The sequence below is a fragment of the Thalassophryne amazonica genome, chromosome 20 (genome assembly GCF_902500255.1).
Source record: "Thalassophryne amazonica chromosome 20, fThaAma1.1, whole genome shotgun sequence".
NCBI lineage: Eukaryota > Metazoa > Chordata > Actinopteri > Batrachoidiformes > Batrachoididae > Thalassophryne > Thalassophryne amazonica.
This window is the reverse complement of record NC_047122.1, coordinates 39,479,554-39,494,212: the sequence shown is the minus strand read 5'-3', so window position 1 is coordinate 39,494,212 and position 14,659 is coordinate 39,479,554. Positions and strand designations below refer to the sequence as shown.

Below are 14,659 nucleotides of genomic sequence, written 5' to 3'. Positions count from 1 at the left end.
ACGCACTTTTTATTTTACTTGTTTGACTGGTCCTGCAACTTTATGTCTAAAAAGTACAGCATTATCAGCTACGGCCACAAGACAGCAATGTCTACATGTCTGATAAGCTGCTCCTGTATATTGATCTGAATGAGGTATGGTTTGATCCGCACTCCAGAACAGAAGGTGGGGGTAATGCAGCATTAAGGTGGACGCCAAATGCCATAAAACAAGAAGATCTGAAAGAGGAGGATGTGTTAGGTCTTAGAGAACAAGTGTTGGTTGTCCATTCGGCTGCTCCTGTTTTTTGTGTTCGGGGTCGCCACAGCGGATACAACCGCATTGATATTTGGCACAGGTTTTACACCGGATGCCCTTCCTAACGCAACTCCAGTGTTACCTGGAGAAACACACACAGCCGCTGGTGTTCCAAAGAGGTCTCCCATCCAAGTAGTAACCAGGTCCCGCACTGCTTAGCTTCTGAGATCTAACGGGATTAGGCTTACACAGAGCAGATCGGCTGCGTCTTAGAGAACAAGTATAATTATTAAATCACGCTCTCAACCTGAAAGAAAGAATGACCCTCAGCACTTCACTTGTTTGCACTTTTGTGGGACAGCCGGAAGGCAATGAGAACCATGACCATGTTTTAAAACTCTAAAACCAATTAAAAAGTTTATTTACGTTAGGTGAAGCAAATGTCCACACGTTTCTCCTTCTGATTGTTTTAGTCTGTTTAGTGGCTACAAGAAGCAGTTCACTCTTGAGGTCTTTGTGCCACATACAATAACATTAATTAGCCCATTAGCTTCTGCTCACTAACATTGTGTTTGCCTGATAAATAAATAATCTGTTGATTGAATTCAATTAACTTCTTGTTGCATACATGAAGCTGTAGCACTACATTTCGAATATAAATTCAAATTATAGACAGACGCAACTTGTTTTTGCTCCCATGATGCAAATTTAGACAGATGCAACCAATTATCAGTGCAATACACAAGCCCGGCGCCAGAAAAAAAATATTAAGGGGGCGATGAGGTTATCACAGGGGGCGGGGTCGCCCGCACCCAAAAAAAGTGCGCACCGGAGGGGACGTGCCTCTGAGCATGCGTAATGAAATGGGTGCGCTCCTGGAAAGCTCATGTATTTAGGCTACACCGTTGTAAGAGACTGACTGAGTAAGAGTAAAGAGTGATGACTATTTTTTTTTATTATTATTTGAACGTATAGACCCTCGTTCAAGTGATCTCCTGCATACCACAAAACCAAACCAACAACTGATCTGAGAAACGACACGAGACGGTAGATTAACCCCACATACAGCCCTCCATCACAAGCGCAAACACAGCGCAACTGGGCATGTGTGCCACTCCATGGCACAGAGCCCAACTACACATGCAGTCACAAAGTTCTTCTGAAAAACTGGAGCGATCTGAATTCGGTTGGATGAATATGTGTGTGTGTGGAGACAATTCACCTCGTTCACAACGTGACAGAACTTAACGATGCACTGTTACGTGCAATAGTGCGCAACAACACGGAACACTATTCTTGACCGTGCATAATGGTTCCTGATAATTCTCCAGCAACACGTGCCATTAATTTTAAAGTGTGGTAACAGGTTGCAGCAGTTCCTGAGGACACCTGACACCTCTGCCCCGAACATCACATTCGTGATCAGTGGCCAAGAATGTGTACTTCGTGGCATTCGTCACTTGTCGTCGTTATGTGTAAACACAGCATTAACACCCTCCCCAAGTGAGTCGTGCTGCATGATCTGCCTTTTGCTTGGTGGACTTGACGAATCCCAGGAACTCCAGCTCTGACACTGCTTGAATAAATTGAGCATGCTTTAGTTTGTCCACCTTGCCATAATCGCTGGACTCAGGATGCTTGCCCTCTGCCGCACTGACAAGCGCAACCCTCAACCTATCAAATCACTTGAACACAGACACATGCCATATCCGTTTGTTTTAAAATTAATTACTTTAGTTAATTAATTTGGTTTATTTGTTAAATACATGGTATTATTGAATAACTAATATTTTGCTATATTTTCCAGTATTTCTTTTTCTTTCTTTTTTATTTTTATTTTTTGATAACTCTCACATCAGAGGGGGCGGGGTTGATGACGTGAGGGGTGTCGACCCCAAACGCCCCCTCGTGGCGCCGGGTCTGGCAATACACATTCCGAAAAACAGTAAAATGGCACATTAAAATGCACACTTTCTAGCTTTCGATTTTTTACTGCCACATTTTCTTTAAATGGAATAAAAAATGGAAAGAGCAAACCAGCTGATCAATAAAAGTCTGCAGAGATGTAAAAGTGACAGCCCAAACAAACCGCTGAAGAAACACATGAGCAATGTTTTTATTCACCAATTAACCACTTCTGCCGCATGAATGAACCGAATTATTCAGAGGAGAGCAGACAGCTGTTCTAACGCAGGGCTCTGTGTCTAATAATTAACCTTTTAGCTGAGCTGGCACACAGCTGGATGTGTCTGTCTGACCCTCTGAACAAAATGGTGTTACTGGAGCGTGCAGTCTTATGATGGACCAACCACACCTGCATTTCATTTTACAATTCACCCATTCACACAATCGCACAACAATGTCAGGGTGCTGATATGCTATGTGCTCTCGTGCACCCGGGGAGCAACGTGGGGATTTAAGGACCTTGCTCCGGGACACTTTAGTAATTTTCCTACTGGGAAATTGAAGCCATGGCCCTCTGGTGGTAAGCCTACTTCCTTCAACTAGTGATCACTTTACCTATATTGTTCCTCAGCCTCACCATCCAAGAGTTCAATGTATTTACAGAGGGGCAGGTTTCATTCTAAGAGCGATAGGCTTGTTTGTGCAGTGGATCCAGCAAATCTCTTATTCAACCATCTTGGAGACCACAGCACTGAAAGTCATGTGGTTGCATGGGGTCAAGGATTATAAGTGGGTACTCAACACGCAGACTTCCACTGAGACCAACAGTCCACTCTTCAATGATTTGTATATTTAGCCCTGTGTACTACTGTACATTGATTGAATTGTGTGAATTGGGCAGCGTAGTCTCGTTTGAGGATTGGCACTAAATGGGTAAAATATGACGCATATGATGTAATTTTTCTACTTCTGGGGACAAAAACACAGCATTTTCTCTGAGTTTTTGGGCAAATTACATGCAAATAAAGTGAAAATGCAAAGAAAAAGTGATGATGTGGTGGAAAGTGGACATGTATTGCAGTTTTTTTATGACCTGGAGCACAAACAAGTCGAGGCGGTTTTCCAGGCAAGAGCACCTAGCTACTCTGGTTAGTTGTGTAGGCTAACACTTACTGACACAGCATCTCCCATTTGCCTCATCTTCCCTTCTCCACTGGGAACCAAAAAAAAACAAACTTTTCGCGACTGCTTTGGTGATTGCAACCAAAAACAAAACAGTCCAGCAATTTTCCATGTGAAGTTATGCTGTGTCAATATCGCACAACAGATCGCAGGTCCTCATAAGTGGTCAAATCCTGCGATATCACGCAGGATTCAAATGAAACAGTGCCCTATTATGACTCCCCTCCACCCGGCCTTGAAGGTGTGTTTTGTTCCATTAGATCTCCCAAAATCTCCCAAAATTTCCTGTATAATTTCCTGTATTGTCGATTGTGTCTGTACCATGGCCCAAGCAGAGGGTCACCCCTATGAGTCTGGTCTGCTTGAGGTTTCTTCCTCAAATCATCAGAGGGAGTTTTTCCTTACCACTGTCACCTGTGTACTTCCTCTGTGGGTTGGTAAGGTTAGACCTTACTTGTGTGAGGTGCCTTGAGGCAACTTTATTGTGAATTGGCACTATATAAATGAAAATAAACTGAAAACTACAGTATATCCACACTTTTATCCAGAGCCTCAGAAAATCCGACACAGTATTAATAATAACACATATTATCCCAAAGAGATGTGCAGTGCATCATCAGAAATTAACAAAAATGCAGAAAAAAGGAAAAAAGAGAAAGTTATATTCTGCAATGTTAAAGCAAATTTAAAAAAAATAAAACCTAGATCCACCTCATGATCCAGATCAGTTCCAAAATGTTACGGCTTCTTCCTTGGGGGAGGTCTGTGTTCTTCAGGTGCCCTTTTAGTTTCTCAGAGACTGATTTTTTTTTTTTTATCCCCGCAAAGACGGTAAGATCCAGAAAAGCAACAGAGTGAGTATATTTATGTCTTCACAACATGATTAATTACATGTACTGACACATAAATGATGCATACTCCAGATAATTCCAACATGTGCAACACAATAAGGTCATGGAAGTGTCTCACAGCTCCTACATATTTATCTTCAAAAGCACACACAAGCACAAGCACATGCAGTGAAGCGTGGATACTTCAGATGCACTGATAAACAGGCTTACTGGAGCAACACACATGTTAATGTGTCACACTAAAAGAAGCAGATGCACAGTGTGTTATTCAGCACGGCAGCTTAGCACGACTGGAGTTGTGAGATAGAGTAAGCTTTGAAATTATGAGTCCGATCTGATCTTTGATACACGTGAAACAAATTTAACTCTATGCATCAAGTTTGCACTTGATCCATGTTCTTCAAAAAGAAGAAAATCTGACGTTACATTAAATATGAAATTTGAAGGTAAACTTGACTATCTTGAGCGTATTCACTATGGAGCTCATGCACACAACATCTGTGACTGATCGACTGGTCACCGAAGGCAGTGGGTTATCAGAAGATAATGAACCTGGAAAGAAAAATGTTTTCCTGGCTGACTCACAAGCTGCCGCAGTGACAGGACCATGAACAGTTGACATTACACTGCCACTACAGAAAAAACTGCTGCTTGATTGGTACATTGTACATTATTCTACAAATAAGCAGTAATCTTGTCCTCCTTTGAGTAAGGATCGGGTTCAATGCCAGCTAAACATCTTGTTCAGCAAACATCCATCAATAATAAACTAAGATCAAAATATGAAAACACACTGAAATATGGATGATCTAACCCAGAAACAAAGTGCCACAGGGGGATTGTTACTTTCATGGTGCAGTTTACACACAACACAGGCACACATGCACAAATGCAGATACGCATGCCTACACGGCACAGGGTTCAACACTGCATAAAAAAACACACTTATATTTAAGCACAACCAACTAATTCAACATATGCACACCTCGTTTTTCATGACAGAATATGTGTTTATCACTTCAGAGTACAGTTTTTCCTATAAATAAATACTAAACTCATTATCGACACCTGAAGTTGAAGCTACAAAAGTACGACTTTGAAATAATTCCAATTTCTTTTTTTTTTCTTTTTTCTTTTTTTGGATTATAATTTTCAAAAAATGTAAAAAAAGAAAAAAAAAAGAAAAAGAAAAAGTGTATGTCGCAATTTTCACAAGCCACTTAAAATTTCTTCAAATTAGAAATTCTGTCCAATCCAGAATCCAACAGCCAGTTGTTTTTTTTTACATAAACAATCATTCAAATTTCATTTATCTCAAAATCAAGCTAATTTTGAGTTGTTTATTATGTTGTGTTATTTTTAACACAATTTAGTTTGATTAAAAACTGTCAACTAGTCTATTCTTGACAAACAAGTGCATACAATTGATCAAAAAAGATCATCTCAAAATTTACCAACAGTTTAGAACTGTTTAAAAACACTACAAAGTAAAGCTAATGTCTGACTGAACATGTTTGAAGTAGGGTAAAAAACCCTTTAAACCTCTCTGTCATTAGTGTAGAACAGATTAAAACTGATTGAAATCTGATTATTTCAAATAACAGACAGAGCGAATCATCATTTAAAAAGCTGGAACAAATCAAAATGTAGATTTCTTCAGCATTATTCAAATGACTGCGATGAAATAGTTGACAATTATTTGTACCCATATTGATGAATTAAACAATTCACCAATTAATAAAGTAGAATTTTCTGATGGATAACCAGTAAAATACTTTGAATAAACTAGCGCTGTTTTTGTGATGTGTTCAGTGCGTGTTTCCTCCGTCTTCAACACCAAAACTGCTTTATCATCATTTCACTTCTTTTAATGACAGCAACTCATCTTAAACTTCAACAAATGTTCAAATTAACAACTATTATAATGAATTACTGTATTTTTGCACACATTAATTCGATCGCAAACAACTGTTTTATTATTGTTGCAAAATATGTTTGATGCTCTGACACACAGTAAACAAGCTGCACTTCACACATGCATGTCCGTATGTGCACAGATAACGAGATGTGCGAGATAAACAACCACACACGCATTAATATTCAGTGTATGATAATGATCTTACCATGGTACAATCCTTCCATTTAAGCTCTCAGCCAGAAGAGAGGAAGAGAGACAAGACCAGTAAGTGTAATCCGTCCTGAAGAAAACTGCTAAATTGGGGAAAAACACTAAATCCCAGGATTATGTAGTGCTTGGTTAGTGTGTAATGTGCTGGCCAGCTACCTCAGTAACGGTGTGTAATTCCAGTTTACGCTTACAATCTCTTTCTCCTTCCTCTTAATACTACAACAACTACTGCTGCTACACACGCACACCGATCCAGGAGAGGAAGAGTGGGAGTAAAGCGGGGAGGAGGGAGAAGGCAAGAGGTAGCCCTCATACGACAGAAAAGGAAAAAAGACGGGGGAGGAGAATGAGAAAAAGGGAGAACAAGCAGGAGGTGGGGAGGAGCATCTCCATCTCCCAGGCGAGGGATGGGGGGGGGGGGTGGAATCGAGAGGCAGATGCACAAGAGACAGAAATTAGAAAGTTCAGAAGAAAAGATGTGACGGAGTGAGATGATATAACATCTAAAAGAGAAAAAAATTAACGAGATGAAAGCACAAAACAGGAAGGAAAAGCATAGAGGACACATAAATGAGAAAAAAGAGAGGTGAAGATAAGAGGAGAATAAAAACTCAGCATGGGTTAAACATGTGAGTGTGGGTGTGCTGTTCCGCCCCAGGCTGTTCCCCCTGCCTGTTACAAATGTGCCGATGAGGACACAATTAGTCAAACTGTAATGTAAAACTCAATACTATTCCCCAAAATATAATTTATCTTCAGACCAGAAACAAAAAAACAAGTGAGTGAGTTATTTTAGAGGAGAGTTATTCTAATACCATATCAGGATTTCAAGGGGCCTAATTCAACCAAAACTCAGATTTCCCCCAGTAGGCTCAAATCACAAAAATGCATTTGAATTAGTGACTATATATGGTTGGCAGACATGAAAGTTATTCCAATATGCTTTAAAGGTTACAATATAAAATCGACACATTTGTGAAAATGTCATTTATTTTTTAGTTTCTTACTTGTGATGTGACAAATTGTTCAGATATAGAACAGGTTCGGTCTTTGTTCAAATGTCGGTTTCTTAGCATTTTAGACAAAGTAGCTCCGAATAAACTCTTTAGAGTGAAACGGAAATCAGAACCTTGGATCAACAGGGACATCACATATTTTGCAAATGAAAAAAAATCTCCAAAGTTGAATAAATCTAAAGATCCACAACAATATGACAAGTTTATCTACTGTAGAAATCAGTTTCAGTATAAGAAAACCAAGGTTCAAGAGCTCCAGAGCAAGCACAGACAAATGTGAAAAGATTTAGGTGTATTGGGAACTAAAAAAAACTGTGAAAACAAAGCTCAGCGTATACATCTGGTTAAAGATGGTATAATAACTTTTGATTGTCAGAGTGCAGCCAATATATTTCAGGCGTACTTTTCAGATATTGCTTCTTCTTTGGTGCAAAAGTTACCGAATTGTATCGGACAATATGGTACCGACCACATTAGACGGTTTTACCAACAACGAGGTTTTGTGAGCAAGGGAACTAAGTGGAGTTTCCGAGGACAAAATGCTGGACTTACTGTCTTCCTTACATTCAGGTATACCCACTGGACTGGACCTATTGCCTTATAAATTCATCAAGGATGATGCTAAATCCATATCCTGCCCTCTAACCAGCATTCTAAATGTATCCAAATTTTCAGGTAAAATTCCAGAAGACTTGAAAACAGCAAAGGCTGTCCCCATGCATAAGAAAAATTTGAGGACCGACCCTGGCAACTATAGACCAGTTTCGATTTTGAGCACTGTCACCAAATGTCTGGAAAAGATAGTATGTGAACAAATTAGTACTTACCTTCAGGACAAAAAACTGTATGAGTTACAGTCCAGTTTTTGGCCACTGTTTTCTACAGATACCTGCTTGGTCCATTTAATGGATTATATCAAACTTCAGCAAGACAAAAGTAAATACACAGGTATGATTCTTCTTGAGGCCTTAGGATTTCAGAAACCTACCATACCTTGGTTTCAGTTCTACCTTTATAGGAGGCTGCAGTCAGTGGAGGTTGAGGGCATCCTCTCCACTCCTGAATTTTGTTCTTGTGGGGTACTTCAGGGCTCCATCCTGTGGCCCCTATTATTTCTTATTTATGTTAATGACATGCTCTCAGCAGTTTCGTGTTTGATGCTTTTGTATAATGATGATTCTGCTTTAGTGGTAACGGCAATAATGTTGCAGAGATTCAGCAAACCTTAACCTCTGAACTTGAGTCTCTTAGAGAATGGATGGTTGCCAATTAATTGTCCCTCCATTTAGGAAAGACAGCGTCAATTCTGGTAGTCAAAATTCTATTTCAGTAGCTTGTGCTGGTTGTGAGATCAGGAACAAATCCTGTGTTAAATATATTGGGCTGGATAATGACCAGACCCAATCAAGTGATCAGATAGTTGATAAAATTATCAACAAATCAAGTGCCAAATTGAAGTTTTTTTGTATCGTCAGGCCAAGCATTTTAATATGAAGATGAAGAGGCTACTTGTTTCTGTGCTCATTCAATGTCACTTTGATTAGGTGTGTCTTGGTTCTTTGGCCTGACCAAGACAAATAAGGGGAGGTAGCAAATTATGCAGAATAAGATAATATGCTTCCTCCTCAACACTCATCCTTGGTCACATATAGGTCTTTACCAATTCAATATGGTTTGTATGTTGCCAGTTAATCTTAGAGTGGACCAACTTAAATTAAATCACGTTCGCTGTGGTACAGAAATCTGCCGCAGATTATTTAATTTCTTCCTTTAAATTCAATTTAGAAAAGCACAGCATTAACACTACATCTAGTGCTTTGTCCTTGTTTATCCCCCCGGTCGGGTTTTTTGGGGCAACAGCTTTCTTTTATACTCGTGCTAACGTATGGAACTGCCTTGATCTGCAAACAAAAATCTTGTAGAAATAAAACAGACATCTTTTTTTCCTCTGATGACCAATAGTTTTACTGATAACTTTGTCTATTTGTCTATTTTTAGACTTATATATATATATATATATATATAATTTAATATATTTAATAATGTGAAAATACTCTATTTATTAGATTTTATGTTTTTATTGTTGACTGTTAACTTTTGTTGTATTTTGTCTGTGTTATATATTTGGCCACAATTGAAACAAGTGCATATGGCGCTTTTTTGTGCTACCCTGAATATTAGTGTATTTTAATCTCTACATTCTTATATAAATCAAATCAAATCAAATCAAAAATACTTTCTAAAGTGATATATTACAAATTTACATTTACAGAAATCTGTCTTCATTGAAAGCTTTATTCATATACTTTTTAGAACCCTGACTGATATGGATTTTTTGGAGACTGATGCAATAACGATTTAAGGAGTAAAAAAAATTCTGATACCAACATATATATGCTGAAATATACATTAAAAAGGCCACAATTCTTATCACTATTATTGTTATGAGTTGTATTAGCAGTAGCAAATAACTTTAACGTTAAGGCTGTAATAATGTGTGATGTATCATTTTTCTTCGTGTGGATGACAGTTTAATGATATCCTCATGTTTTATGTTAACTTCATGATGAAACACCGATTGTGCACCATGAAGAGATTTTAATTTGCTTGACTTGGTGGCAACTGAATTCTATCAGAGGTCTGCTGATGATGTCACCAAGCTTACAGTATTGTGTAAGAATTGCATTATATCCTAAAATCAGTTTGTGCAAAGATGAAAACCAAGACCACAAATGCACAAACTTTGTTTGGAACATTTTACTACAGAAAAGCTGCTACCTTGTAATGATAGATGTTTTCAACATTATTGAGTTTAATTTCATGCACCTACAGATGTACTTGGAATAAATTACTAAAATGTAATGAAGAAGCTCTATTGGTTCCTGTTTTGTAAAATGTATGAAAAGTAAGATATGCTGGAAAACAAGCAGACAGACAAGATGGCAGTTACTGAGGAGTAAAGAAGATTAATGGGCTACTGGATTAGAAGGCCAAGATGTCAAACACACACACAGATAGGCAAGCACACACTGAGATACACGCTAAGGACTCTGACTCTGATTCATGAGGTCTATCTAAGCTCTGTCCTTCTGTCCATCTTGGTGTCTCTGCTGGAGATGGTGTGTTAACACTGTCCTCTAGTGGTAACTGATGTTAAGCTAAAGACATTCTCCAATGGTTGTGTCAGAGGCCCTTTTTTGATCATAGTCCTTCTATAGACCACAGTTTATTAAATCTGTCAGACTGCACATGCACAAACACACCTTTTATACAAAACTGCACAGTTTTCTCTTTGATGTAACTACATCATACAGTATAAGTGATGTTTGTAGTGTAAGCAAACAACAGCATCTCTGGTTAAATTTCCAAACTAGAAGTCTGACTTTTCCCATGTACACTGTACAATAACAGCAACACAACCCCAACATACTGTAGGTCTACTGCTGAGAAAGCATCCCATGTGATGTGGATAAGAATTTATTGCTAAATCTACAAGAAAGGGTGAATTAGCACTGTTATGAACATTCAGTGAAGGCAAATTAACATGTAGTAAGAGCATATATACGAGGTCTGCCAATAAAGTATAGGTCCTTTTTATTTTTTTCAAAAACTATATGGATTTCATTCATATGTTTTTACGTCAGACATGCTTGAACCCTCGTGCGCATGCGTGAGTTTTTCCACGCCTGTCGGTGACGTCATTCGCCTGTGAGCACTCCTTGTGGGAGGAGTCGTCCAGCCCCTCGTCGGAATTCCTTTGTCTGAGAAGTTGCTGAGAGACTGGCGCTTTGTTTGATCAAAATTTTTTCTAAACCTGTGAGACACATCGAAGTGGACACGGTTCGAAAAATTAAGCTGGTTTTCAGTGAAAATTTTAACGGCTGATGAGAGATTTTGAGGTGATTCTGTCGCTTTAAGGACTTCCCACGGTGCGAGACGTCGCTCAGCGCTCTCAGCTGCCGTCGTCAGCCTGTTCAAGCTGAAAACCTCCACATTTCAGGCTCTATTGATCCAGGACGTCGTGAGAGAACAGAGAAGTTTCAGAAGAAGTCGGTTTCAGCATTTTATCTGGATATTCCACTGTTAAAGGAGATTTTTTTAATGAAAGACGTGCGGACGGGTCGGCACGTCGGGACGCAGCCGCCGCGACGCTCCGCCACAGGAAAAACACCTCTGTTGGAAGCCTTAAGGACAAGTTGGAACATGTCCTGCTGTTAAACAATTTCTCATATACTCACTCCACTGAAAGCCATCAAAAGCCGCCTGGATTTTACAAATGGTTATCAACACGGAGGTGTTTTTCCTGTGCCGCCGCACCGCGTCGGCTGCGTCCCGACGCGCGGACCCGTCCACACGTCTTTCATTAAAAAAATCTCCTTTAACAGTGGAATATCCGGATAAAATGCTGAAACCGACTTCTTCTGAAACTTCTCTGTTCTCTCACGATGTCCTGGATCAATAGAGCCTGAAATGTGGAGGTTTTCAGCTTGAACAGGCTGACGACGGCACCTGAGAGCGCTGAGCGACGTCTCGCACCGTGGGAAGTCCTTAAAGCGACAGAATCACCTCAAAATCTCTCATCAGCCGTTAAAATTTTCACTGAAAACCAGCTTAATTTTTCGAACCGTGTCCACTTCGATGTGTCTCACAGGTTTAGAAAAACTTTTTATCAAACAACGCGCCAGTCTCTCAGCAACTTCTCAGACAAAGGAATTCCGACGAGGGGCTGGACGACTCCTCCCACAAGGAGTGCTCACAGGCGAATGACGTCACCGACAGGCTTGGAAAAACTCACGCATGCGCACGAGGGTTCAAGCATGTCTGACGTAAAAACATATGAATGAAATCCATATAGTTTTTGAAAAAAATAAAAAGGACCTATACTTTATTGACAGCCCTCGTACATTGTTGGGGTGTTAATTTGGCACAAGCCTCGAATCTGGGGCCTTCTGTTGAGAAGGCAAGCACCCTAATCTGTTGCATCTTGCTGCTATTGCTGTTACACTGTATTATAGCATGGATGAGACGTCTCTTCAACATTGTGTTGAGGTCTGGGACAGTGCCTATGGAGTGGCAAACTGGGGTGGTGGTCCCCATATTTAAAAAACGGGACCAGAGAGTGTATGCCAATTACAGGGGCATCACACTACTCAGCCTCCCTGGTAAAGTCTAATCCAGGGTGCTGGAAAGGAGGGTTCAGCTGATAGTCGAACCTCTGATTGAAGAGGAACAATGCGGGTTCTGTCCTGGCGTTGGAACGACCGACCAGCTCTTCACTCTCACAAGGCTCCTGGAGGGTGCCTGGGAGTATGCCCATCCAGTCTACATGTGTTTTGTGGACTTAGAGAAGGCGTATGATCGGGTACCCCGGGAGATACAGTGTGAAGCGGCTGGAATGAGGATCAGCCCCTCTAAATCTGAGGCCAAGGTTCTCAGCAGGAAACCGATGGACTGCCTACTCCAGGTAGGGAATGTGGTCTTGCCCCAAGTGACATTCGCTCTACCGTACTGTTGTGATGAAAAGAGAACTGAGCCAAAAGGTGAAGTTCTCGATCTACTGGTCAATCTTCGTTCTTACTTTCACCTATGGTAATTGTGCCGTTGCTTAGGGAGAGCCCTGGACTGCTGATGTTCTTTAAAAATGCAAAAGTACATTTTATCCGATTACTCATTTAATCGCCAGAATAATCGATAGAATACTTGATTACTCAAATAATCAATAGCTGCAGCCTTATTGTAGACAGGTATGTGGCTTTCTAAATCATGTCCAATCAACTGAATTTACCCTAGGTGGACTCCAATTAAGCTGTAGAAACATCTCAAAGAGGATCAGTGGAAACAGGATGCACCTGAGCTCAATTTTGAGCTTCACGGCAAAGGCTATGAATACTTATGTACATGTGTTCTCTCTCTCTCTCTCTCTCTCTCTCTCTCTCTCTCTCTCTCTCTCTATATATATATATATATATATATTTGCAAAAATCTCAAAAAACTTTTTTTTCACATTGTCATTATGGGGTACAGTGTGTAGAAGTTTGAGGAAAAATGTATTTATCCATTTTGGAATAAGGCTGTAACGTAACAAAATGTGGAAAAAGTGAAGCGTTGTGACTACTTTCCACATGCAGAGTCAGTAGATTTGTGATGTTAGCTCCACTGTTACTTTGAAAATAAGATGGTCATAAATTTTAATGCCCGCACCCAAACCTCCCATCACGAAAACCCCTGTCTAGTCAACAAAACTATACGTTAATAAAACACCTGAACCAACCTTAGGCTATTACCTTTAGCTTGTTCGATAACTCTGAGATGGGGTGTGTTCAGGCTTCATTTATCCCACCCAGGTCGCTCATGGACTTGCCTATACTCAACCTCTTTATCCATTTGTTGGTTGACCGTAACATTGGCAGAGTAAGCACTGCCAATATGGCAACACCCAGAGCCACACTATTTGAGCTTCAAAACCATTCTTCAGAAAACCTATGGCGACATCATGGATGGTTTGTCCAGCATATAATGTTTTACAAAGTGACTAATTCAGTAAAAAGGAACATACATTTCATAATTAAAGCATGCACTAAAATTTGACACTGCTTTGTTTGTTTGTTTGTCTTTGAAGCAGACAAATGTAACAATTCATCCATCCATCCATCCATCCATTTTCTTCCGCTTTATCCGGAGTCGGGTCGCGGGGGCAGCAGCTCAAGCAAAGCTGCCCAGACCTCCAGATCCACACACCTCCCCCAGCTCCTCCGGGGGAACCCCAAGGCGTTCCCAAGCCAGCCGAGAGATGTAGTCCCTCCAGCGTGTCCTGGGTCTTCCCTGGGGCCTCCTCCCAATGGGACGTGCCCGGAACACCTCTCCAGCGAGGCGTCCAGGGGGCATCTGAAAAAGATGCCCGAACCACCTCAACTGACTCCTTTCGACATGGAGGAGCAGCAGCTCGACTCCGAGCTCCTCCCGAGTGACCGAGCTCCTCACCCTATTTCTAAGGGAGCGCCCAGCCACCCTGCGGAGGAAACTCATCTCGGCCGCTTGTACTTGCGATCTCGTTCTTTCGGTCATGAGCCAAATCTCATGTCCATAGGTGAGGATCGGAACGTAGATCGATCGGTAAATCGAGAGCTTTGCCCCCCTACTCAGCTCTCTCTTTATGTATACATGAGTGTAAAGGTGAAGCTTGAATTAATTTAACAAACTTGAAATTTTATGAGTGGAAGAATCACAGATACCTTCCCTTAGTGCTTATTTATTAATGCTTTATTTAATTAATATTCATTAGTACTAATGCAAAGCAGTGTTATCTTTTAGTATCACTGTGCACAAAGTGTTTGCTGTAC

The 14,659-nt window shown here is 40.4% G+C and overlaps 1 protein-coding gene across 3 annotated transcripts in view; it reads right to left on the bottom strand.

Annotated features, from left to right (window-relative positions):
- The window catches only part of LOC117502231 (focal adhesion kinase 1-like), a 107,840-nt gene that overhangs the window by 74,702 nt on the left and 18,479 nt on the right, over nt 1-14,659 (bottom strand). The window contains exon 1 of one of the 3 annotated variants that reach the window (XM_034161266.1): nt 6,299-6,526. The exons of the other annotated variants lie outside the window; for them this stretch is intronic. Coding sequence (XP_034017157.1) covers nt 6,299-6,317 — 19 coding nt within the window. The 5' untranslated portion in view covers nt 6,318-6,526. Of the gene's footprint in view, nt 1-6,298; nt 6,527-14,659 lie in introns of those variants that run through there. 3 annotated transcript variants of the gene reach the window in all.